General features: G+C 49.8%; 1 protein-coding gene across 1 annotated transcript in view; it reads left to right on the top strand.

Moving 5' to 3' along the window:
* Positions 1-5,050: 5,050 nt before the first annotated feature.
* PITPNA (phosphatidylinositol transfer protein alpha) overlaps positions 5,051-25,185 on the top strand; it is a 40,929-nt gene continuing 20,794 nt past the window's right edge. Inside the window, exons 1-6 of the mRNA XM_032428516.1 lie at positions 5,051-5,261; positions 9,122-9,152; positions 14,198-14,343; positions 18,260-18,351; positions 22,643-22,650; positions 23,932-24,006. Coding sequence (XP_032284407.1) covers positions 5,242-5,261; positions 9,122-9,152; positions 14,198-14,343; positions 18,260-18,351; positions 22,643-22,650; positions 23,932-24,006 — 372 coding nt within the window. The 5' untranslated portion in view covers positions 5,051-5,241. The remainder of the gene's footprint in view (positions 5,262-9,121; positions 9,153-14,197; positions 14,344-18,259; positions 18,352-22,642; positions 22,651-23,931; positions 24,007-25,185) is intronic.

Below are 25,185 nucleotides of genomic sequence, written 5' to 3'. Positions count from 1 at the left end.
AGACAGACAGAAAAGAGGCTGAACCACGCTGAGAAGCTGGGGGAAGAGCATGCTCTCGCCCGCCAGGGACAGAGCAGAAGATGGAAACAGTGAAACACAGTCTCCCCGAGATACCCAGAGATGGGTTACAGGTGAGGCTGTGGCCGAGACAGCAACAGGGCCTGCCCGCAAGAGAAACCGGGCGGGCGGCAGAACTTTGAGATGCACAGACATGAAGATGAAGGCAAGAGGAAGACCGAGATGGAGCTCAGAGTGCACAGACGGGGGAAGGAGACAGGTGTGAAGAGAAGATGGAAGAAACACTGGGCTGAAGGTCACCACCCAGACAGAGCAGCGGGACAGAGACTGAGACCACGGGGATGGAGAGAGGCAGAGACAGGTCTGGACAGAATAGGCAGGAGGAGAGGTGAACAGAGACAGAGAGAGGAAAGACAGAGACAGAACAGAAATAAAGCTAGAGAGGGAGACAAAGGTACAGAGAGAGATGGAGGAGAGATGGAGAGAGGGTTGGAGAGGGAGCTAGAGATGGAGAGAAGACAGAAAGGTGCAGATAGAGATGGAGAGAGGAAGAGAAACGAAGAAGGACATAAGAGGCAGAAGGTCGCTGGGACCCTCGGAGATTTTAAGCCTGGAGCATGGAGAAATAGATTTGAGGGGGCAGTGGTGTCCATCCCTCCTTCCTCACAACACCCCCTTCCCCAGTAACGGTGATGTGGAGACGTGCCATGCACCGCACAACATATCTTAAAGGACATCGCCTCGTCTTCTGATTCCGAGCTCTCCTACGAGGCGGGCACAATCATGGCCTGATTTTAAAAATGAAGAAGCTGAGGCACGGAGGGGTTAAGTGACTTGCACAAGCTCACACAGGTGGGAAGTGGCAGGGCTGGGACTCTGAGGCATCGGGCACCACGGGGTCTGCTCCCACAGTGGGGCTGAGGGCTCCCGGGGGGCCACAGCTGGAGAGAGCTGCGTCACCCAAAGGTGAGGGCGAACTCAGCACAGCGGAAGCACGGCTTGCGAGAGCAAAAGAGATGGAAGAAACACAGCAACTAAAAATAAAATACGGGAAAAAAACGTGGACCTTGTTCAGACACTGAACTTACCTAAAAGAAGCTGTAAAATAGTATTTTCAAGGTAATTAGGGAAATCTGAATATGAACCGGGTAGGAGATAATATCAGAAAATTATTAATTTTGTTAAGTATGATAAGGGCATGGTGGGTTTTCGAGAAAATATTCCTATTTCTAGAATGCACGCTGAAACACAGAGGGGTGAGGTGGCACGATGTCTGAGATCTTTAAAAAGTTTCAGCAAAGAGATGTCACAAGAGTGGCAACATCTCACCAACAGTTGAATCTGGGTGACGAGCACTGGGGGCTCCTCAAGGCCCTCAGGGGCTGCCCCTGCCCCCGGAACAGATGTACAGTTCCCTAGCTTGGCACCCAGTCCCACCTGTGTGCCCACACATGAAGCGTCACGTGCTAACCAGAGGCCCTTGTAGAATCCTGCCTCTGGGCCTTTGCACGTAATAGTTCCCCTCTGGAGATGCCATCTCCTCTTCCAATCTGGTTCAGGTGCCGTTGTCCTGGGATGCTTCCCACACCTCCGCAGCCCAGGAGGCCTCCTCTCCTGGCTGTTTCTCAGAGCAGAGCTGTTTCTCAGCTGTTTCGCTTGTTTTGCTGTTTACTTTTCCCATTGCCCAGCATGGCCTCCATACCCCCTTGTCTCAGCTCTTGTTAACTAAGAGGCAGCTCAGCAATAATTCCTCTCATCAGGCAGGGCTCAGTCTAAACATCGCCTCTTCTAAGAGCATTCCCTGACCACCCAAGTAATGTCGCCCTGTCCCGCCTCTCCATAACATTTACCACTACTTGAGGCTATTTCTGTATTTGTTTATATTCCACTTCCCCCCACTGAACAAGGGACGGACCTGGTTTTTCTAAGTCACCCCTGTATCCTGAGCGCTGAGAAAAAGTCCCAGGACGAGGCCAGGAGCTTAATCAATATTTATTGAGTGAATGAGTAAATGTAGTTGTCCCAACGAGACTGCAGGCTCCCAGAGGGCGGGTTTGATTACTTTCTGGAGAGAGCCAGCACATGGCAATTGTTAAATAACCATTCATTGATATTATGTAGTTGAAAAAGCCCTATACTGAAGAGTCAGGGGACCGGGGTCCAGTTAATCTTGGACTTTGGGTCATAATACCTCTTCTCGGGCGCCTGGGTGGCTCAGTCCATTAAGCGTCTGCCTTAGGCTCAGGTCATGATCCCAGGGTCCTGGGATCAAGTCCCACATCAGGCTACCTGTGCCTGCTTCTATCCTCTCCTCCCTGCTCATGCTCTCTCTCTCAAATAAATAAATAAAATCTTAAAATTTTTTAAAGATTTTTATTTAGGGCGCCTGGGTGGCTCAGTCGTTGGGCATCTGCCTTCGGCTCAGGTCATGATCCCAGCGTCCTGGGATCGAGTCCCGCATCGGGCTCCCTGCTCAGCGGGAAGCCTGCTTCTCCCTTGCCCACTCCCCCTGCTTGTGTTCCTGCTCTTGCCATCTCTGTCTCTGTCAAATAAATAAATAAAATCTTAAAAAAAATAAAAATAAAAATAAAAAAATAAAAGATTTTTATTTATTTATTTGACAGAGAGAGAGACGGCAAGAGCAGGAACACAAGCAGGGGGAGTGGGCAAGGGAGAAGCAGGCTTCCCGCGGAGCAGGGAGCCCGATGCGGGGCTCGATCCCAGGACCCTGGGACCATGACCTGAGCCGAAGGCAGACGCTTAACGACTGAGCCACCCAGGCGCCCCTAAATAAATAAAATCTTAAAAAAAAAAATCCTCTTCTCTTGGCCTTCCTTCAAGGGGCTTGGACTGGGATTTCTGGGGCAATCCACGTGCCTACTTTAGGATTTGATGAGGAGTGCCCAACATGCGCAGTGCTCAGGGCTCTGCTGAGGTACCCGTCAGGGCTTGCCAGCAATGTGCCCCCTGCTGCCCCCTCCCTTCCCAGGTCCCTATCTTGGGCAGCCTGCTCACCATCATCCTGCTGTCCCTCAAGTCCAACACTGGAGTCATAATCTTCCTCTGTGTAAATCTACCTTTCCAGTATTCTCCTGAAGGTGGTACTGTCTACCCAGGCTCCCAGGTCAGAAACCTGGGTGGTTTTCTCCTTTTCTCCCTCTCAGCCAATTAGTCAACAAACCTTACGGATATTACCTCTTGAGTTGCTTCCCTCCCCTGCCCTTTCCCATCACTGTCCATCTTCACCTGGACTTCTCCAAGAGGCCTCCTAATTGGTCTCCACGCCTCTGCTCTGGCCCCCTCCATCCCCTCTCCACCCACCCCTCAAAGTGAGCCTTCAAACACCAAACTTGCTTAAACTTCTTTTTTAAAAGATTTGTTTATTTTAGAGAGAGAGAGAGTACATGTGCATGGGCGGTGGGGGGGGCAGAGGGAGAGAGAGAATCTTTTTTTTTTTATTATTTTTATTTATTTGAGAGAGCGAGAATGAGAGAGAGAGAGAGAGGGAGAGAGAGAGAGAGTACATGAGAGGGGGGAGGGTCAGAGGGAGAAGCAGGCTCCCCGCTGAGCAGGGAGCCCAATGCAGGACTCGATCCCGGAACTCCGGGATCACGACCGGAGCCGAAGGCAGTTGCTTAACCAACTGAGCCACCCAGGCGCCCCGAGAGAGAGAACCTTAAGCAGACTCCCTGTTGGGTGTGGAGTCCACCACATGGGGCTCGATTTCAAGACCCATGAGATCATGACCTGAGCTGAAATCACCAGTTGGATGCTTAAATGACTGAGCCGCCCAGGCGCCCCAAACTTGCTTAAAACTCTTAAACGACCCCAGCCCCCTTAGGATGGACTCCAAACACCTTATCATTGCCAGGAACTGTATTAACTGCCCCCAACCCTCTCTCCACCCTGCCTGGTAAACTCTTCCCCTCCTAGATCTCAATTTAGCTGGTAGAGCATCATGCAACTCTTCATCTCTGGTGGTGAGTTCAAGCCCCACGTTTGATCTCTGCGTGGGGAGTCTGAGCCTCACGTTGAGTGTGGAGATTACTTTAAAAAAAATCTTGGGGCGCCTGGGTGGCTCAGTCATTGGGCGTCTGTCTTTGGCTCGGGTCATGGTCCCGGGGTCCTGGGATGGAGCCTCATGTCGGGCTCCCTACTCAGTGGGGAGCCTACTTCTCCCTTTCCCACTCCCCCTGCTTGTGTTCCTTCTCTCACTGTGTCTCTCTCTGTCAAATAAATAAATAAAATCTTTTTTTAAAAAAATCTTAGGAACAAAACAAAGAAACAACAACAAAAAAGACCAACAAAACAAAACAAACCCGAAAAAACACCCCACCCCAAAACCCACCCCTCTCCTTCCAGGAAGCTTTTGCTGACCATACCTCCAGTATAATCCCACCAAGCCTGTGTTTCACCACTCACGGGCTTTTTCTCGAACCTATCTTGTTTACTCTCTCAACAAAAGCACAGGTTTTGGGTACACAGCAGGTACTCTGCAAATACTTATTGGATGAATGACATCACACTAGGCTGCTGGGTGAAAATCTCCATCACATGCTCATTATCGACTTGAGCAAGTCTTTTAACCTCTGCCTCCTCCTCACCTGTAAAGGCGGACAGTAATGGTAACTTTTTCTGGTAGAGATGTCTGGAGGAGTCAAGTACTTAGAAGAGCATTTGCACGTAAATTTGGTTATCGTTAATGTTTTCTCAGCACAACCCTTTCCTGGATCTCAACCCACCGCACCGAGGGGACCATGCGTGCGGGTACAGAACACTCACACCTAGGTCCCCACCCGACACCTTGATGTCTGCTCCGCCTACTGCCCAGGTCTTGCGCCCGCCGGGGGCCCACCTCCGACGCTGAAGCCGACGCCACGGCCCATTTAAGGACGGGAGGGGGCGGGCCCGAGAAGTCTCCGCCTTTGCGCTGAGGTCAGCGCGCACCGCTGCGTGTGACGCTTTGGTTGCCGCAGAGACGCCCCGCCCCCGCGCGGCGCTGCGGAACCGGAGCTCCGGGCGGCGTCGGCAGCGGCGCGGGAGGCGGCAAGGCCGGGGCGGCAGGAGCCGGCGCGGCGACCGCAGCGAGAGCGGCGGGGACGGAGCAGACCACGACGAAGGCGCACAGGCAGCCGGGCCGGGCCGGGCCACGGGGAGAGCGGCCGCCGGGAAGCGGGCGGGAGGCCGGGCGGGCAGCGGGCAGCCGCCGAGCTGCGGAGCGACATGGTGCTGCTCAAGGAGTAGTGAGTGTCCCGCGGGCCGTGCGGAAGCGAGGAGGAAGGGAGAGTCGGGGATGACGATCAGGGAGCTTGATGGCCTGGCGGAGGGGATGCAGTGGCCGGACGCGGCCCGAGGGGATGGAGAGCAATGGATGGGCTGGTGGGCGGCCCAGCAGGGGCTGAGGGGACCGTGAGGGCCGGAGAGGGCCTGAGGTGGGGCCAACGGGGATAGGGAGATACGGACAGCTCCTACGGTGGGGCCTGAGGAACCGTGAGGGCCGAATAGGCCTGAGGAGAGGCCAAGGGGACAATGAGGGCTGGACAGGGCCTGAGATGGGGTCAAGGGGACAGTGAGAGCCAATAGGGCATGAAGAGGGGCTGAGGGGATGGAGATGTGGGGCGGCCCTACAGTGGGGCTGAGGGACGGAGGGGCCCGCCAGAACTGCAAGAGTGGCTGAGGGGACTGGCGGGAGAAGGAGGAATAGGGACCGAGGAGCGGTTAGACAGCTTCAGGAATGGAGCTGAGATGATGGGGAGGAGTGTGAGGGGAACCTGGAGTATGAGGAGTGGCTGCCTTAGGCATCAGGGGAAGGATTGTAATAAGTGCACAGAGGAAAAGGAGCAGGGAGTTAGGGCCAGGCTTCGGTGACAGAGGAAGGGTCTGAAAAGATAGCAGAGGGGACTGGTGGCATGACGTGGTACCCAAGTGGTAGGTGCAGAGGAGGAGGTACTTGGAAAGAAGCTTAGGATGTTTGCTTGGGACTTGGGGACACTTGGGTGAGGAGTCCAGAAGATATTGGTGAGGAGCTGATTTGTGGGAGTTAGAGTGATGAAGAGGGCTGGGATGTTACCAGGGTAGAGGACAGTTTGGAGAGGGCATCTGTTTGTGAATATATATAATAAATACACATACTGGAGTGGGGTTTGGGGGACAGGGGCAGCCTGTCTCTAGGGCATTCTTAGTCTTGGTGCAAAGAGGATAGAGAAGTTGCTTTGAGGAATTGAGAAGGTTCCCATAAAGCCATTAATTGATGAAAGACAGTGAAGGTGAGGGAGTTCTTGAGTAGTGACTGGGGTGGGAAACGAGTGACTTCTGGTAGGTGTTGCAGGGAGATAGGCTTGCTCCCGAAATCCGGGGGATCAGATGACGGGGTGGGATGTTTAAATTGCTAAATCTTTCAAACACTAGATGACTGATCACTGAAGCTAATGGTTCCAAGTAAACATTTCAAGACTTTTTTTTCCCCCAAAGAGGAGAGATCGAATGTGTATGTGCAGAATTTACAGTGAAACTGCTTCGCTGGAAGGGAGGGCAAGTGGGCAGCTTTGGGTCAGAAGCCCAGAAGTCCAGAAGTGGGAGATGTCCCAGAGCAACTGGTAGAACTCAGTTGGTACCCAGGCAGGTGTGCAGAGGGCTGTTTCCATTTTGTCACTGAAAGCACTTTGCCCCATTCCATGTGGCTTGCTCCTTGGAGGTGTTCAGGACATTTAGGACGTAGTGTGGAGCCTTGGATAACAAAGGGAGCAGAGACCCAGGTGTCATCCCAGCTTGACACTTCATCTGAACAGCATCATTTTGAAGCCCCTCCACTTCTAGTTCTTGACATCCAGGATGATGTTGATCCAGAGCTCTGAGCTTTATATGGTGAGGAGGAAGAACCTTGGGATCCCAACAGGAGGAGAGAGTGGTACACTTTGGATTTTATTATTTATTTATTTATTTATTTATTTATTAAAGATTTTATTTATTTATTTTAGAGAGAGCGAGCGAGTGGGAGGGGGGAGAGGGAGAGAGAGAGAGAATCTCAAGCAGACTCTGGCTGAGGACAGAGCCTGATGTGGGACTCGATCCCAGGACTCCAAGATCATGACCTGAGTCGATATCAAGAGTTGGATGCTCAACTGGTTGAGCCACCCAGGTGCCCCAGCACTTTGGATTTTAACCTTGATTGTCCAGACAACAGGCTTTTCCCATTCTCCTGATCTTTTTTTCTGTTCCCAAATGAATCCTAGAGTCTATAGAAACCTGTAGTTCTGTGAAGAAGGTCAGGCAGGGAAGGGACCTTCGGAAGAGATCTGAGTGAGTTCTGAAGAGAGGTCCTTCCTTCCCATTCTTTGTTCTTCTACCGTTGAAGCCTGCCAGGGAAAGGTCCAAGGTGCTGGGGATGCACAGCCTGCTTGGCATCGGTGTTTCCTTCCTCCCTGACTTGTGCCGTGTGTGTGCATCCTGGGGCAGGGGACGAGGAGGGGGGCATCCGAGACACTTGGCGGGGGCTGCAGTGCTGCAGCTCGGGGAAGGGTGGAAGTGAAGGTCACACTGAATGAAGTGAGCACCGTTCCAGTCTCAGCCCAGCACTGCCCCTGTGGCCCTATTCTTTGGAATTGCACTCTATCGCTGCTGAAGTGGTTTTGCTCCTAAGGAGCCAGGGAGAAATGTCTGGGCGCGCAGCTGGGATGTAAGAGCGTCCTGTCAGGAATTGGCTGATGCTGGGCTCTTTTGAGGGGGAGACTTGGTGCCCGCCGAGGGCCTGAAGTTTTCCCTGTTGATTTTTCCGACACTTCCTCTAACAGGATTCTCCTTGATTTGATTTCGGCAAATTCTTGGATGTGATGCTTACTGCTGTTCTTGAAGATAAAAGGCGGATTGTTTTCTAGGAAGTTTCTTCTGAGGGTGCAGATATTGTGGCCTCCAAGTTGAAAGTATTTTTCTGCACTGTCGGCTTTCTCTGATGGGAGGAGGGTATTTGTGGCAGCATCCAGTAACCTGCAGGATTGGTGTTACTGGAGTCATTCTGGAGGAGGTGGCTTAGCAGGCAGTAAGGACTTGAAGCCCCTTTTGGTTTTCCTGCTACTTTTCTGCTCTGTGCCTTGCCCTTAGTGAGGTGTTTTTCTCAGACCCTTGTGTGCTTCTTGCTACATGGGGGACCTTCGTGGATTTAGAAAATAGTGAGTGGGCTGTTTACCAGCCTGGAACACAGATCCCAATTGTTGGAACCACTGCATAGGAAGGAGAACATAGCAGCTCATGCTTCACCAAGCATGCAAGGGGCAGCAGGCTCCAGTGGGTTCCAGCTAAGGTCTGGGAACTGAGAATCTAAGCTCGGGAGCTGGCATGATTTGTGGTTTTGTCTCAGCTCTCTGACCTCACAGCTTTGAACTGGGGCTCAGCTGTGGCTCTGCCACCAGCCCCCGTACCCCTGTGGAATTCCGACTGGTGCGGGACCTTGCTGGCCGTGGCTTTTCTGTCAGGTTACCGACGGGACCTCCAACAACGGGTGCTCACTGAAATGGAGAAAGAAAAGAAAGCAGTCAATTGGGGTGCCTTTGGACAGCTTCTGGAGGTCAGGACACGAGTAGAGTGTCTGCTCTTGGTGGCTTTGTCACAGGAGCTTGCATTGCAATGCCCTGCCCCCGAGCAGAGATAGCTGGTATGTGCTCTTAGGGTGATTAAGCCCCGTCCTCGCCTTCCACCTTGAGGGCTATTGTTAGGAGATGGGGCCCACAGAGATGAAATCCCCAGGGCCTGATTCTTCAGGTCTGACTCCTCATCTTGGCTTCAGAGTTTGCGGGGACAGGTGCTTGTTTTGCTGGGAAAGATGTTAGTGGGGGAGAGGGAGAAAAGGACAGCTCCAAATGTGAGTCAGAGGCCTGGGAAGTAGCTGGTAGAGGGACGGGTTTGCACTGAATCACAGAGTTCTAAATGGGACCTGAAGGGCACAGATGATCCTGCCTCAGAGCACTCAGGGGGCCATTCTCTGCTGGGTTTTTGACAGTGAGTATATATTATGTGCAACAAAACATTTAATACTGTTCTAAGATGATGCTGTAAGAATGTTGGGCAGCATTCGGAGCCTGAAGTTGATACTGTTTTCCCTCTCTTATAGTCGAGTCATCCTGCCTGTGTCTGTAGATGAGGTAAGTTCCTTTTCTTCCTTTTTATTCATGGTTGTATATAATTGCTTGTGACCATTAGCTAAGTTGGGCTCCAAGTGGCCCATACTCTTCATGTAGTTTTCATGGTTGTTCTAACTTAGAGATAATCAGTACCTGATGAGAATTTTCCTGGTGCCACTTTCTGTCGAAGGAAGGCACTTATTTTTTATATCTGTGCAACCTGCCTTAAGCTGTTGGCCTGCTAGGTGACTTTGACTAGGGATTAAACGAGCCCCCCCCCTTTTTTTTTAAGATTTTATTTATTTATTTGACAGAGAGAGAGACAGCGAGAGAGGGAACACAGGCAGGGGGAGGGGGAGAGGGAGAAGCAGGCTCCCCACGGAGCAGAGAGCCCGATGCGGGGCTCGATCCCAGGACCCCGGGATCATGACCTGAGCCGAAGGCAGACGCCTAACGACTGAGCCCCCCAGGCGCCCCTAAACGAGCCCCTTTTACCTGCTAGGACTGTGCCTAGTGTGCATGGCTCTCTCTGGTTGTGCAACAAACCAGTAGGGCAGGAAATCTTCGAGGCCCTCCCTAGCCATATTCTAGGTGGCTGCTGGGAAGACCAAGGCCCGGAATCCTTTTACGGAGGGCAGGGAATAACAAATGGGCTTGGCTTGCCCTCTGTCCTTTTATAGTTTTAGGCCAAATGCTCCTGTGTATGGGGACCTGGCGGGATTTGCCACCAGAAGGTTCATAGGCCATGCTGACTCAGAATAGTCTCTTGGACAGCAGAAAACTGTCATAGAGCCTCCCTTGTCCCACCCTTTCTTTGAACTTCCTCCACTCTCCTCTCCTGGCGCAGCCTGTTCTTTGCACCCCTTCCCCCCGCCCCCCAGCTTCTAGCCAGGCTCCAGTTTGGGTGAAGTTTGTCAGCCAGTGTGGTGCCCTCAGTCATCATCTTTCCTGTGGTGTCAGCATGAAGCTTCTGTGATAACTTACACTCTGTTCCAAATATGAAATGGACCTTTGAAAAATGAAATCAGGCCAACAGAGCCTGCAGCACACTTTAGATGAGACAACTATCCGAGCTTCCTGACCCCAAAAGGGGTGGGCAGGTATTGGCCCTCTAGAGGATTGTCTCCTGTGGTGGGCTACACATCTGATAAGAACTGTGGAGATCTGGAAGAAGGAGCCAGAGATGGGCCTCGAACACGCTCTGGGAGTTTTGGGAGAGGAGCATAAGAGAAACGAGACTGGGAAGCTAGGGAAAGGGCCTGGAAAGGATAGGTGTTGCTGTCCCTGGAGGCACCTGACATGTACCTGGGCCCTGGGAACCGTGTGCTTACGCTGACAGGTGTTGGCTTGGGGGGTTCCTGTTAACCCACCTCCTTCGGGGGCCTTGCTCTCTTTGTGAAAAATAAAAGTGGTGATTTTCCAAACCAGGAGGCCAAACAGGAAGGCCCAGCATGTCCCTTGCCCTAAAACTCACCTCTTGGGGGTCCAATAACACTCTCTCAACAGGATGATCCCACCCTCCAAGTCAGGAAGATGTGTCCCAAAACTCGGGAGTACCTCAGTGTGCATTTTGGGATGAAATGGATCTTTTCACAGGGAGTATCTTCATTGAACAAGGATGGAAATGTTTCTGAGACGTGTGGCCAATCCAGGAGAGCCAGGACTGTTCGGGAGCAGTATTGGCTGCTCTGCATAAGCCTGGAGATTACTTATGATGGGGCCAAGCATGGAGGAAAAAAGGAACTCACCTTGAGAGCATCTGCAATTGGCAGTTTTTCTGTAGTATTGAGGAAGTGATGGGGAGGGGTGAACAGAGCCTAAAGAAGCTTGGGAAGTAAGCGCTGGTTAGGATTCATCTTTCTGCCTGGGAATGGTCAACCTGTTCTCAGCTAGAAACCACTGATGAGGAAGCAAGTGCATGGCCTGGGTATGGGGGAAGTAGGAGCTGCTTTTCTAAGATTTTTTATTTTTGAGTAATCTCTACACCTGCCATGGAGCTTGAACTTAAAACCCTGGGATCAAGAGTTGCACGCTCCACTGACTGAACCAGCCAGTGCCCCAGAGCTGCTTTTCTGATGGCTTGAACCTTAGTTCCAGAAGATCAGAAAATCTTGAATGGGGAAGCCAAAGAAGAAACAAGAAGAAAGGTGATCAACCTTTTCAGTCTTTATCAAAAGCCCCATCCTGACTCATGGTTCCCATGGGAACAGTCCAGCATCAGCTACTGTGGGATTCACTTCCTAATTGAAAGCCTTGATTTGAGGCCCTCAGGGTGGGCTTTCTTTCTTTCTCTCTTTTTCTCTTTCTTTCTTTTTTGGGGGCCCTCAGGGCTGGCTTTGCTTTGCTTTTCTTTTCCTTTCTTTACTTTCTTTCTTTCATCTATCTATTTATTTACTTAAGTAATCCCTAGACCTAACATGGGGCTTGAAATCATGACCTTGAGATCAAGAGTCGCATGCTCTTCCCACTGAGCCAGCCAGGCACCCCTCCTCAGGGCTTTCTGTTGTAGGTTGGGAAAGAGAAGAAAGAGAAAAGAGAAGGCCATGGCTTTATAACCATCCTGATGGTCTGAATCAATATTTTAGGGTGCAATTAGCTTCTGTCTGGCCAGAGCCTTTGGCCTAATATGGCATAGGGTTTCTAGGCATTCTGCTGCAGAGCACGAAAGCCCTGGCTGTTTGACAAGGGTGTGTCCACCAGTGGTTCCTGGCTTAGATAGGCCCACCCCTTTCCATGTGGGCAGAGCTGGTTTACTTCCCGTTTCCAGAGATATATGGTACCATTCCCCTGTGGTACCTGGCCCAGCAGGGTCACATGGGTGAGACCAGCAGCTATGCTGTTTTTCATGATAATGTTTTTTGTCAGTGTCTCAGGCCCACCTGCTGCATCTTCCTGGGTTCCCACTCCCAGTGATAGAGTCTCTTATTTTTCTTAGCTGAGTGTCTTAGTTCTTTGGGACAAGGGCAGGCATCATTGTCCTAGGCCTGAGGAGGCTGGAATCCTGGTCTTGCCTCCTTGGGGCTCTTTATCTGATGTAATGGTCTGACCCCCACCCCCATCCGAGTGTGGCTGCCTTCTGCTTTCCCAGGGCATGGAGTCCCTGTGCCAAAGGGAAGCCTTTGACATGAAAAGTGTCCCTCACTTGCGGCTTATGGAGGCCAGCCTTACTTAACCCCTTTGGATTAACAAATCTGCCTTCACTTGTCTCATTGGGATTAAAGGATCAGAATATCAAGAGAGATTAAAGGGGGAAGATGCCAGCCCAACAGACTGATCCTCTTAGAGCTTGCCCTCTGATTCCTCTGATTCCTGCAAGTGAAGGGGATTAGTCTCTGCCTGGGGGCCCCTCCCCAGACAGCAGTACCAGCCGACCACCCAGTCGCCTTCTTCAGCCTGCCCTTTAGGATTCGAGTCAGTGGTTAGATGTTCCTCGGCTCTTCTTTAAAACAGAATTAATGTTCCTTCTTAGGAACCCCTCGCTTAGCCAAACACTGACCCACTTGATAGGGGTTTCGTCTCGCCTCAGCCAAGAGGTGGACTTGGAAAAGCTCAGAGACAGCTTGGAGTTCCCTGAGGGCATTGAGGCAGCACTGATGTTGCTCAGGATTAGCAAGGTCAAGGTGGCTGGCTCACACCCAGATGTTCCTCTTTATGGGATTACCTGAGCCTTGATCGCTTGCCTGGGCCTTTCCTTGGCATTTTGTACTGGGTTTTTACTTTGGAAGTTAGGGCTCTTTCAGTTTTATGGTGAACAGTGAATTGTCCTGGTGTGCTGCTTCCCCTTCCGCACTTTGCTCAGAAATTTCCCTGCGGTGCTCATGAAGCTGCCCAGTAGAGCGGCGTCCAAGTTTGAGGTGCAGCAGCCCCGGAAGCTGCCCCTCCTTGCAGGCAGCGGTGTCCGCGGCAGCCACCCACAGATGCGGCCTCTCTAGTTTCATTTCAAAAGGAGAAAAACCCTTGTCTGTCCTTCCTGGGAGTCCCAGGAGTTTGGGGAGGGGATGTAGAGGGTGAGGAAAACCTTTACACCCCCGGCGTAATCAAGGATCTTTCTTTTCTCATACTCCCTAACCTGTTGTTGCTGGCGGCCCTGGCAGTGGCGGGGAGAAGGCGTCCTTTGGTATAGATGTAACTTCCTGCATTAACTGTTGCTGCTCATTCTTTTTTTCTTATTTTTCCCTCCAAACAGCTGCCGTCAAAGAGCAGGGAGCAGAAGGGCCAGGCCTGGGCAGTGCTCAGGTCATTGGTCCTAACACTGAGTTGTCCGGAGGGGGTTAGAGGAGGCCAGTAATCTTGACCAGTGACTTGCTAGATGGCCTATGACCCACATAAAGGAAAACTAGGTCCTTGCCATCTAGTAAGTGCCAACACAGAGGGTGCACTTGTCAAATTGGGATTAAAGGTACATACTGTGGGGTAGGAATCTGTGTTATCCATTATGGGAAACAGGGCACTTGCTTCAGCCCTACCAGGATTCTGGAAAGCATCTGGAGGTTTGGTTGCCTGCAAGACTGTTCTCTGAGCTGTAGGCAGGGTGACGAGCTGCACAACACTGGAGAAAAAATAAGTAGATGAACCAGTTTACAGCAGAGGTTGTGGATTTCACAGAGCACTGGGCAGCTTTCTTTAACAAGAAGTCCTGTGTTAGGATCTGTTTAAATGAATGGGATAAAGAGACTTCTAGCAGCCAACCCAGATCTTGTTTTAGGGTCTTAATACCAGAGGCAGATTCAGGGAAAAAGCTACCTTGGACTCTATAATGTGTTTTCTGGATAGTGGTGTGAGGTTAAGAATATTCTCCTGCCTCCTTAAGCCTTGATGGAGGATGTAAAGATGGGAAGGAGGAAATTAAATGCATCTGATAGCTAAGGAGAGGCCACAGAGCAGCGTTCATAGTTGCTGTGGGTGGATTAGGGCAAGGTCCCATGTGGAACTGCAGAATAAGGGGGATGCGGGGTGGGGGGGGGAAATCCCAGAGTGATGTCTTTGGACAGGTGCTGGTAACTGGACTGTGTGCACCTGTTGAGAATTCTGCCCTGACAATAACTCCTGTCTCTCTGTCCCTTTAGTATCAAGTAGGGCAGCTGTATTCTGTGGCTGAGGCCAGCAAAAATGAAACGGGTGGCGGAGAAGGCGTGGAGGTCCTGGTGAACGAGCCCTACGAGAAGGACGGTGAGAAAGGCCAGTACACACACAAGATCTACCACTTACAGAGGTATGTGGCTGAGCAGCAGAGCCAGGGGCGGCCAGGTATTGAAGCGGACATAGTGGATAACTGGGGGTGTTTCCGGGTCATGAGCTGGGCGCTCAGGTTGCTTCACCTGTGAGAGTGTGTGTGAGTGGCTCTCCTTTGCTCATTTAAAGATTTTTCACTTTTTACATTTTTTAAAAATAAAATACTTGCCCCAACCAGGCTCCCAGTCCCCAGAGGTGGTAGAGTTTGGTTTCTTAGTTGTCTGAGTATAGGGGTGTGTGTGGGTGTGTAAATGGGCGCTCCACTTTCTTGTTCTCGGACGCACATGAGATCAAAGTCTGCACACTGTTCTTGGCGTTGCTCCCCTGCTGCCCGTCACCAGAGCTGCCCCCCGCCCGCACGCCCTGCCCTGTTCTTGCAGAGCACACCTGCCGGGGTGCAGGAGCTCGCTTCACCAGCCCTCCCTTGGCAGGTGCTTACAGTCATGTCCAGATGCTGACGGGCAGTATTCCCATAAGATGCCTTCTTGCTGTATTTGTGTGTGTAAATTTGTAGTAAATGCTCCTAAAAGTGAAATTGTGGGACAGGTAGTATTTTAAATTCTGATATTGTAAAATCAGTTACCAGAGAGATTTTGGTACTTCTCTGTGGATCAAAGGCATAAATATTTAAAAGTGAGTCTGATTTATATAGCAAACCACACAAATTTGCTGAATCTCTAATTGAAACAGTAATATTTCAGTAGACTATAAGCTGACAAAAAGGACACTGAAAGCCATAGTAAACATACACCAACCTGGGTGCTCAGTCGGTTAAGCGTCTTCCTTTGGCTCCAGTTATGATCCCTGGGTCCTGGGATCGAGTCCCATATCGGGCTCCCTGCTCTGCGGGAAGCCTACTTCTCCCTCTCCTTCTGCCGTTCCCTCTGTTTGTGCTCTCTCTCTCTCTCTGACAATAAATAAAATCTTAAAAAATATATATACAACAGCTTGAATGGAAGTTGAACCAAGCTAGTTTTAGAAATTGTACAGTACTGGAAAAAATAAACGTGATAAATCTTTTTTAACTGTGGTAAAATATACATAACACAAAATTCACAATTTTTACCATTTTTTATTTTTTTAATTTAAATTTAAATTTAATTTTATTTTTTATTTCTTTTAAGATTTTATTTATTTATTTGACAGAGAGAGACAGTGAGAGAGGGAACACAAGCAGGGGGAGTGGGAGAGGGAGAAGCAGGCTTCCCGCGGAGCAGGGAACCCGACGCGGGGCTCGATCCCAGGACCCTGGGATCCTGACCTGAGCTGAAGACAGACGCTTTATGACTGAGCCACCCAGGCGCCCCTATTTTTACCATTTTTTAAAAGATTTATTTATTTGAGAGAGAGAGAGCACGAGAGCGGATTGGGGGGCTGGCAGAAGGAGAGAGAATCCTAAGCAGACTCTGTGCTGAGTTCAGAGCCCGCTGAGGGGCTTGATCCCAAGACCCCAAGATCACAACCTGAACTGAAACCAAGAGTTGGCCAAGTGCACCACCCAGGCAGCCCCCCCTTTTTCTTTTCTTTTTTTTTTTTTTGCCATTTTTAAGTTCAGTGGCAGTAAGCACATTCACATTGCTGTGTAACATAAACCAGGATCTTAATTTCTAGTCACTGAACTGACTAGAAATGAAACCAATTTCATTTTTATTTGGCAAAATCCCTGCTTTAGCATAGTCTGCTGCTTGGAGCTATAAAAGTGCTAGGCTGTAGAGGTCATGGATTTTGTGAGAGCGGGAGCCAGGAGGAGGGCAGCGCTGTGAAGTGGGGGAAATCTCATCATGATCCCATTTCCTTGCCATTGTGCTCTTGTCCCTCCGTGTCTCCTCTTCGTCTTCATCCATCCCTACCTTGAGTTGACTGCCAGCCAATCCTTACTAAGCCATTAGCAGTTGAGTAGAATAAGGCTCAGGACATGCCTTTCCCACAGTGCATTTGTGTTTATTTAAAGAGGACTTTGCAAACCAATAGTGAGGTTGGCAGAAGGGGCCAGTTGCTTCCTTACGAGTCAGTTGGTCCAACCAAAGTGTCAGAGAGGAGGTCTGTACCTGTGGAGGGTGGGACTTGTCTACCCTTGTCCTTAAAAGAGAGCGGGTAAACTTTGAGCTGCCACCACTACTCTTTACTTAACCCCAAAACCCTCAACTACAAAAACCAAATCAAAACCAGTGGTGCTGGGGCACCTGGGTGGCTCAGTTGGTTGAGCGTCTGCCTTCAGCTCAGGTCATGATCCCAGGGTCCTGGGATCGAGCCCCATGTCGGGCTCCTGGCTCAGCGGGCGGGGAGCCTGCTTCTCCCTCTCCCCCTGCTCATGCTCTCTGCTCTCTCTCTCTGTATTTCTGTGTCTCAAATGAATTAAAAAAAAAAATTTTTTTTTTAAAAAGAAAACAATGGTGCTGAGCGCCTTGACCACCTCTCCTCATTAGGATCAAAGCCTTCCTGTCAGCCATCTAGTTGCTGCCATCAGAAACATGGGTTCCCCACCACCCTCTTCCTCATCCCTCACATCAGATCAAGTCCTTTTGACTCCTTAGTATCTCCAGCACGTCCATTTCCTTCCGTCCTCTCTTGCCTGGATTACTCTGGTGCCTCCTGACTGCACGCGCTGCTTTCCCTTCCTCTGCACAACTTTGAGTGTTCTGTCCAAAGACAGATCTGTTGCTGGCTTAGATGGATCTGGATGGCTTTCCTTTGCCTTTGGGATAAAGTCCAGACTCTTTCTTAACCTAACTTACAAGATCTTTTATGACCTAGCCTCTGCACGTTCTCTTATATTCTCTGCCTCATACCTTACACCGGCTACTCCAAACTTCCCTCTCCCTCTCTCCCAGCTTTTCCCAGCCCACTCCCATCCTTTTATCTCGCTCAGTCCTACTCATGCTTTACTCTGTGTGTTCATTTAATTCTTCCTCTCCCTGAGGAGCCTCCCCACACGCCATGCCTCCCACACCGCGTTCTCCTAGTGCTCTGCCCCCCAGAGCCCAGTGCTCACCCACCGTGGCGCACACTTACAGTGCTGTCCTCTGCCTGCTTAGGTAGACTCCCCATTAGAATGGAAGCTCCGTGAAGTCAGGAGCCATGTCTGTGTGATTTCTCTAGGTATCCTGCTGCCTGGCACACGGGAAGACTTACTTGAATGAGTGTGGCAGTGAGTGAATGAATCTCAGAGGGTTGCTCTGAATGCCTGGGTTAGCTCTCTGCCAGGCCTAGCTCTTTTGTCTTAGGCCTCAGGCACTAAAGCTGATGAGATTGTTGGAGCCTACTAAAGACTGCATAGATTACCAGTTAAAAACTAAGGAAGAGGAATATATGTATCTTAAAAAAAAAGGCTCATACTATACATGCTGTTCTGTACCCTGAGACAAAAAGAATTGAACAGAAGAAATATTTTGTCCTGGGAGACAGATAGCCCTGAGGCCCTTGTGGCCTCCCAGAACTGATGACAGCAGATCAGATCATCTTGGATCCCATATTCCAAGTCCATCAGCCAGTCACTGTGGCCCATAAACCTAGACTGGTCCACTCTTGAAGGTGTCCCATCCTTGGCAGTGTGTAGTATAACGCCCTGGGCCCGGTGAGCTGGGGAAAAATGGGTCATGATAATGTAAGGACTAATAAGCCATGGCCGGTAGCCAAGGGTCCCACCTGCCGTCCTGTTCCTGATGGGTGGTGAGATGCTGGGGCGAGTTGTGGGGGGATGTTAGTAGGCAGCTGAGTTTGGGTGTCAGGCTCCAACAGGAAGCTTCTCACACAGAAGAGTAACCTGCTTATCTCACGGAAACTTGCTTGCCAACCCCACTGAAGAAGCTGGAGCTATGGCCTGAAGAATGTGATGTAAAAGCCCATTGTCTTTTCTGTTCTCCATTTCTCTTCATAACTGCCTTTTCTTACCACAGCAAAGTGCCCACGTTTGTTCGAATGCTAGCCCCAGAGGGAGCCCTAAATATACATGAAAAAGCGTGGAATGCCTACCCTTACTGCAGAACTGGTAAGTGCAGACCTGGCCAGAAGCTGGAGTTTGGGCCCCAAGCAGACGCAGGGTGTGGTCAAGTAGGCTCCAAGGGTGGCCGTGAATGAGGGTTTTGTGTCCCACCTTCATTTTCCAGATGAAGTCAATGAAAGGATGAGCTTGGGGATCCCCCTCAGGCTGGTGGTGAGTGTCAGTGTTGTCTGGTTCAGTTTGGCGGCCATCTGGGTGGGAACCGCCAAGTGATGGCACAGAACCAGCCCCTCTTGGTTGGGAGGGTATAATAATTATGATTGTCTTTACCGATTACAGAAGTAGTGTTCTCTGTTTAAATTGTGGAAAATACATACAAACAGAAGAAAATCATCACCCCGGATTCTTCCATTTCTAGATAGTCAGTGTTGACATTTTGGTATCTTTTTAGCTAATCCTTTTTTTAATGCTTACGTGTTTATCTCCAGACACATTTTTAAGACAAATTTTAGATCAAATCATACTAACTCTTAAATTGCTCATTTTTTACTTAGAGTCTTTTCCCTGTCACTGTGTAGTCTACTATTTCTTAAATTTGTAATGTCTGCGTAGTATTCCATCCTATGAGAGCACTATGATCTTTTTAAACCACTCGTTTATTGTTAGATACTGAAATTTCCAGTTTAATGTAATATATTTGGGTTTGGCTTAGAAAGTAGCTTTGAGGCCAAGGAACTCTTGAGTGAGGCAATGATAGGAAAGGACCTGAAGGGTGACCTTCTTGCCCTGGGGGAGGGCCAGGCCTGACACCAGAAAACGTAGCAATGAAACCCTGATTTTGTTGGGGAAAAGTTAAAATAAGCCCAATTTCTTTATGACAAAGGATTTAGAAACAGCTATCCCCTAAATATATAACACAGAATGTACATGTCAGATTTGTGGGGTAGGAGACAAGGAGGAGGGGGTGTCACTGCTAAGAGCCCTGAAATGATGGCTTACGCAAAACCAGCATGTTCTAGAATTTAAGGTGGGGGTAGGGGTGGAATTACTGTCTTTTTCTTGGCTAGTCTCCTATCTAGAATTTCTGGAAAGGAAAGACTTGAAGGCAGAGAACTTTCTGTTCTAGACATTCTAGGGTTCCCTTTGAGTAGTTCAGACTCTTAGCTTTTTAGGATTCCTAGGTCTTGAGGGCTAGTACTGATCCATATCCTTAGAGGTCCCCTGGAACTTGGCTGTGAGTTGAGTGGCCTTTCCCCTAGACAACTCAAATTTGTCAGTGTAGACAATCTGGCTCTGGGGCCCTCCTGCCAGCCTCTCCTTACGTGTACTGTTACACTTGCCTTATTTGTTGGACTTCCCAGATTGTATCTGGTGAGGATGCTCCACCCATGTAGTCCTTATCCTGTGGACTTTGGGAACGACTAAAGTCTAGAGCACAGTCATTGCTGTCTCCAATCCTCAGTGGCCCTAGAGGTTCAAGAACCTTGTGTCAGGAGATGTACAATCATGGGTGGAACCTGGGATGTGTAACACTTAGAGTTTCATTGATGTAGCTGAAAATGCAAACATTACTACTCCCTTAACATTGAGCAGGAAGTTGTTAAATTCTTGGGAAAGAGGCAGGCACATACATTCTTTTTTTTTTTTTTTAAGATTTTTTGTTTATTTTTTAACAGAGAGAGAGACAGCGAGAGAGGGAACACAAGCAGAGAGAGAGGGAGCGGGAGAAGCAGGCTTCCTGCCGAGCAGGGAGCCCGATGTGGGGCTCGATCCCAGGACCCTGGGATCATGACCCGAGCCGAAGGCAGACGCTTAACAACTGAGCCACCCAGGCGCCCAGGCACATACATTCTTAAAAGACAGTGTGCACTGTGGCTGGGTGTGTCTGGTCTAGGGCCAAAGGTGAATTTTCTTTATGTCTAGGAGAGTTGCCATTGAGCATGCGTCATAAGAACCTTAACCAACTTGGCATAAAGGACGCAAACAGACAGTGCAGACTCCTCCATGCCTGGGTCAGTGTTCTGCATACAGAGCTTATGCCGATTGAGAGATGCCCCAGTGCCTCTGTCCTCTGTGTAATTCTTGGGAGAGCGTGGTACAGCTGACATGGGCATTTTTCTAGATGCCAAGTGTTCCTTCACATATCGTCCTGATCCTTGGCCAAAAGAAAAAAAAGATGAAAAATATAATTTCTAAATATTCAAGTGAGGAGGAGAAGCAGGGAGTAGGGGAGGGAAGGTTGGTTTCCTCAGTGGCTGCTGGCCTCATGGTGAGAACCCTCCATCATACAGAACGAATATGTTGAATCTTAGATCTATTTAGTTAGACATTGCTCTTTGAGACTCAGAGATAGAAATAAGAAGGCTACTTTCCAGTTCCCTCTGGGGATTGGTGGCAGAAAGATCAGTCGTTCAAACCCCTTAGCTTGGCCAAAGTAGATTAAAGTTTGGGGTGAGAATGGATAAAGGAGCATAAGGTAAAAGTCCACATACCCTTACTCTGAGTGGAACAAAAACAGATTTGTGATACTCTGCTCACTATCAGCTTTTTCTGTCCTCTTACCTTATTTCTTTCTGTTTCTTGCCTCCTGATGCTGATGGGTTGGAACAGGAGGAGGGGGTAAGATGAGGCATGGCCTGTGAATGCAAGTAGGAAGAGGGAAGTAAACCTTAGCCCTGGCCTGAATAGAGTCTCACTAAGCCATGGTTTTACAGTACCTTATTAGTCTTATTTGGAGAGCACTATTTCCCAACTGCGGAGGATTTCCTGAGACTCCTCCAGTGTACCTAGGGTTGCAGTTTGAAGAAAAAGAAATGGTCTGAATGCAGAGGTGTTTGGAGGGACAGGGAGGACTAGAGAAGATTGGAGGAGATTGTTTGGTCCCCCAGGTTGGCATTAAAGGCCAGGGAAGGTCAGCACCCTCATAGGTTAAGAAATCTAGTTTGTCAGAACTGAGTGGATCCTTTTCTCAGGGTCTAGGAACGATGAATGTATGAAAACCCCAAATGCCGATATATTAAGTTATATTGAAATACAGAATTACTAATGACACCGGGCGTTCCTGTTTGCCGATTAAGGTGTTCTTCCCTTGTGAACTCTTCTCCATGGGAAACAAGGTAGAGTCAGAATGCCAGCATGCGGTGGAAATGCCCATTGGTTTAAATGATCAGACTCTTGTGTCCATTGATTAGCATATTCTGTCCCTACAGAGGCCAGACATGCCAAGTGCCATGGAGAACATGGATTCAGAATCAGGTGGTTGGTTGGGGAACCTTCGTGGCTCATGTCATCAACCCGGGCCCGGCTGCCGCCGCGGTCTCCACTAGAGATGGGGCTGCTAGGTGGGCCACGTAGGCGGCCTGAGGCTGCGGCCGCCAGTGCAGCACGGGAGAGTTTCTGCCGACCTGGCCTCCTCGGCCTCCCGCTCAATGAATAGCATGCCCACCATTTCCTTTTTGTTAACTGCTTTTCTTCAAGCTGATAACGGGGCGATGACTTCAGTAGGCCACGTAGTTATAATCCTAACCTGGTGCTTTCTTGCAAGTATCTTTCATCGGCTACAGGGAAATGACTAGTAGTCTCTTGGATTGTTTCTCTACAAGGCGGACCTTATCCCTTATATCTCACCCTTTCCTCATCTTAATCTCAGAGGTAACCTTAGTTTCAGTTTTGGAGTTACGGAGTTTGACTGTTAGCCCCATAAACTCCAGTATGGCCGCGCGACGTCCATGAGAGACTGAGACAAGTCCTAAGTTCAGAGGTACAGAGTGATCTAGGCTGTGGTCAGGAGGAGAGCTGGTTTGTTCCCCAGTGACATTACAGCTGCGGTCATTTTCTCTGATAAATAATTGAACTGTGCTTTCCGAGGGGTCTCATTACAATGAGCAGGAGTGCAGAGGGCGTGAGGTTTGGTTACAGTGGGAGGAAGCGTGCAAAAGGCAGACAGACAGTGCCTGGCCCAAAGTGCCCTCTCTGGCCCCCAGGAGGCGGCGGGACAGCAGGTGATGCTCTGACGGCAGAGTGGCAGGTCCTGGTGCTTGGGCGCGCCAGAGCCGGTCCCCTTTCCTTGCCCAGCTGGAGAGAATCTCGGGGACTTCTAGTGGCATCGCTTTAATGAAATTCCGGATTGGGTCTCTTGGGACTTCTGTATGAGGGAAACTTGAGGATTGGTGCATTTGAGGGACCAGATGCACTCACGGGCCTTGAAAGGCAACTGTGGACTAAGCCCCCGGGAGTGGACAACTCCTTTCTGCCGTGGTCCCTGGGGGTGAGGGGCAGATATTCATTCAGCCTCATTAATCTTTTCCTCTCTTCTTTCCATGTCCTTGCCATGGAGCAGTTATTACGGTAAGAATTCTCGGGGTGGGGGGGCGGGTATGTATGTGGGGGAGATCTTAAATGATCTATAAGAAAAGAAGAAATAAAAATGTCACCGCACTGGAGGTTCCTGGGTATTCGTCTCTGTCAGGGGACTGCCGTCCCTGAAGCTTCACCCTTTCGCTCCTGCTGAGGAATCTGTTAACTGGCACAGTGGCCTCTTGCTTAAGCTGCATTGGCATGTGGCTTTGTAGGTCCAGCAGTCAGGACCGTGGGGCTCACGTGTGCAGGATGACCCGAGGCTCTCCCCTGCCCTTCCCACATCATGCCTTCTCAGGGTTTCTGAAACCAGGTCAGCTGACCCGACTGTGGCTTTCCCACATGTGCAGCTGTAGACCCCGGGGAGCACTTTCCATTGGCAAAATTGAGAAGTCAGCAAGGTGTCTTTTCTACATCCACCCCCTGTGTCATCGCCCCTTCTCTCCATCCTTCGGCTCCCTCATCCAGGTGCCTGTCCCTGCTGCTAAACGGAAGCAGCTTCTGCCAACCTAACTCCGGCTGAGGAGTTCAGAGGTTAATAGGCGCCTCCCTCCGAGGAGCACCACATTTCAAAGAGCACTAAGGGAGGAAGCACCAGGGGTTCAGTTGAGAGAACTTCAGGCCTCAGTAAAAGGCTGGCTGGTGGATGGGGCACTGGTGAACCATTCCTTCTCGTGTTAATCATTAGTGCTCTGTGCGAAAGGCAGGATGGTCGAGTGGTTAAATACATGGATTTTGAAGTCAGACACATAGGGTTTTGAGGCCCAGCTCTGTCATCTCTGTGGCCTTGGACAAGTGACCTCCCCTCTTTGAACTTCACGTTCCTCGTCTGTAAAATGAGGATGATATTACTACAGCCCTCGCAGGCTGGGATGAGAATTGAACAAGAGAATGTGCCCCTAGCATACCGTGAGCTCCTGGTCAAGTTAGCTGGTACTGTAAGGCAGAGGCTGGAGTCTCTCAACCACCTGCGATCAGGAATGGGAGATGAGGGCGCCTGGGTGGCTCAGTCGGTTAAGCGACTGCCTTCAGCTCAGGTCATGATCCCAGCCAGGGTCCTGGGATCGAGCCCCGCATCGGGCTCCCTGCTCCGCGGGAAGCCTGCTTCTCCCTCTCCCACTCCCCCTGCTTGTGTTCCCTCTCTCGCTGTCTCTCTCTCTCTCTGTCAATTAAATAAATAAATAAAATCTTTAAAAAAAAAAAAAAAAGAATGGGAGATGGTTACTCTCCAACTTCGAGGCTGGTAACTGTAAGGTGTTTTTTCCCTTGCAGAATGAATACATGAAAGAAGACTTTCTGATTAAAATTGAAACCTGGCACAAACCAGATCTTGGCACCCAGGAGAATGTAAGTAATGCTTCCCAAGAGCCCAGGGACTTCCAGGCTGCAGGGTGGGGTCTTGAGGCTCTGCCCAGGAGCTTCTCCTTCCCTGTCCCGGGGCCTTCTCTGTGGTCCTCTTTTAACAGCCTGTGCCTAGACCCTTTCTCCAGCATGGGATTGCTCTGTCTCTAATTTGCAAAACATGATCTCCAAAGACTCCTTATAGGACTTTCTCGTAGAGCTAAGATTGGTCTAAAATACAACTCTTGGCACAGAGGAACTGTATTTTTTTTTTTTAAGGATTTTATTTATTTATTTGACAGAGAGAGAGACAGCGAGAGAGGGAACACAGCAGGGGGAGCGGGAGAGGGAGAAGCAGCCTAACCACTGAGCAGGGAGCCCGATGTGGGGCTTGATCCCAGGACCCTGAGATCATGACCTGAGCCGAAGGCAGACGAACGACTGAGCCACCCAGGCGCCCTGGAACTGTATTTTTAAAACATGAAGATTACAGCCTCTATAGAGCACAATGATAACTCCTAAATTTTAAAATGCACCTGTCCTTTTGACTCTAGCAATTCCACACCTAGGAATTTATCATGTAGTCATGCTTTCACATGTATGAAATAACCTATCCACAAAGAGATTCATTGCAGCATTCTCTGTGTAGCCAAAGATGAGAAACAGTGTAAGAGCCCATCAGTAGAACACAGTCAAACTGTGGCACACCATACGGTGGTATATTAGGCAGCCGTTAAAAAGAACCGATAGAGAACAGTCTTCAAGATAGACTGTTCAGGGAAAAAACATGATGCAGAAGTGTGTATGTATGTGCTACCATTTGATTTAAAAGAAAAATCTGTACGTGGGTATTTGTATGTGCATGGAATCTGGTAGTGGTGGCGTTACTTGGGAGGGGCTGGAAGGTAAGCAAGAGAAAGTTTTTTAAAAGCATCAAAGTAGGGGTGCCCCGGTGGCTCAGTCGGTTAAGCGTCCGACTCTTGATTTTGGCTCAGGTCATGATCTCAGAGTCGTGAGATTGAGCCCTGCGTTGGGCTCCGTGCTGAGCGTGGAGTCTGCTTGAGATTCTTTTTCCGTCTCCCTCTGCCTCTCCCCCCTGCTCACATGCATGCATGTGCACTCACCCTCTTTCTATCTCAAATAAATAAATAAATAAATAAATAAATAAATAAATAAATAAATAAA

This window comes from Phoca vitulina, unplaced genomic scaffold (assembly GCF_004348235.1).
Source record: "Phoca vitulina isolate PV1807 unplaced genomic scaffold, GSC_HSeal_1.0 scaffold40, whole genome shotgun sequence".
NCBI lineage: Eukaryota > Metazoa > Chordata > Mammalia > Carnivora > Phocidae > Phoca > Phoca vitulina.
Note: the sequence above shows the minus strand (reverse complement) of the source record. Positions and strands in the feature narration are given on the sequence as shown.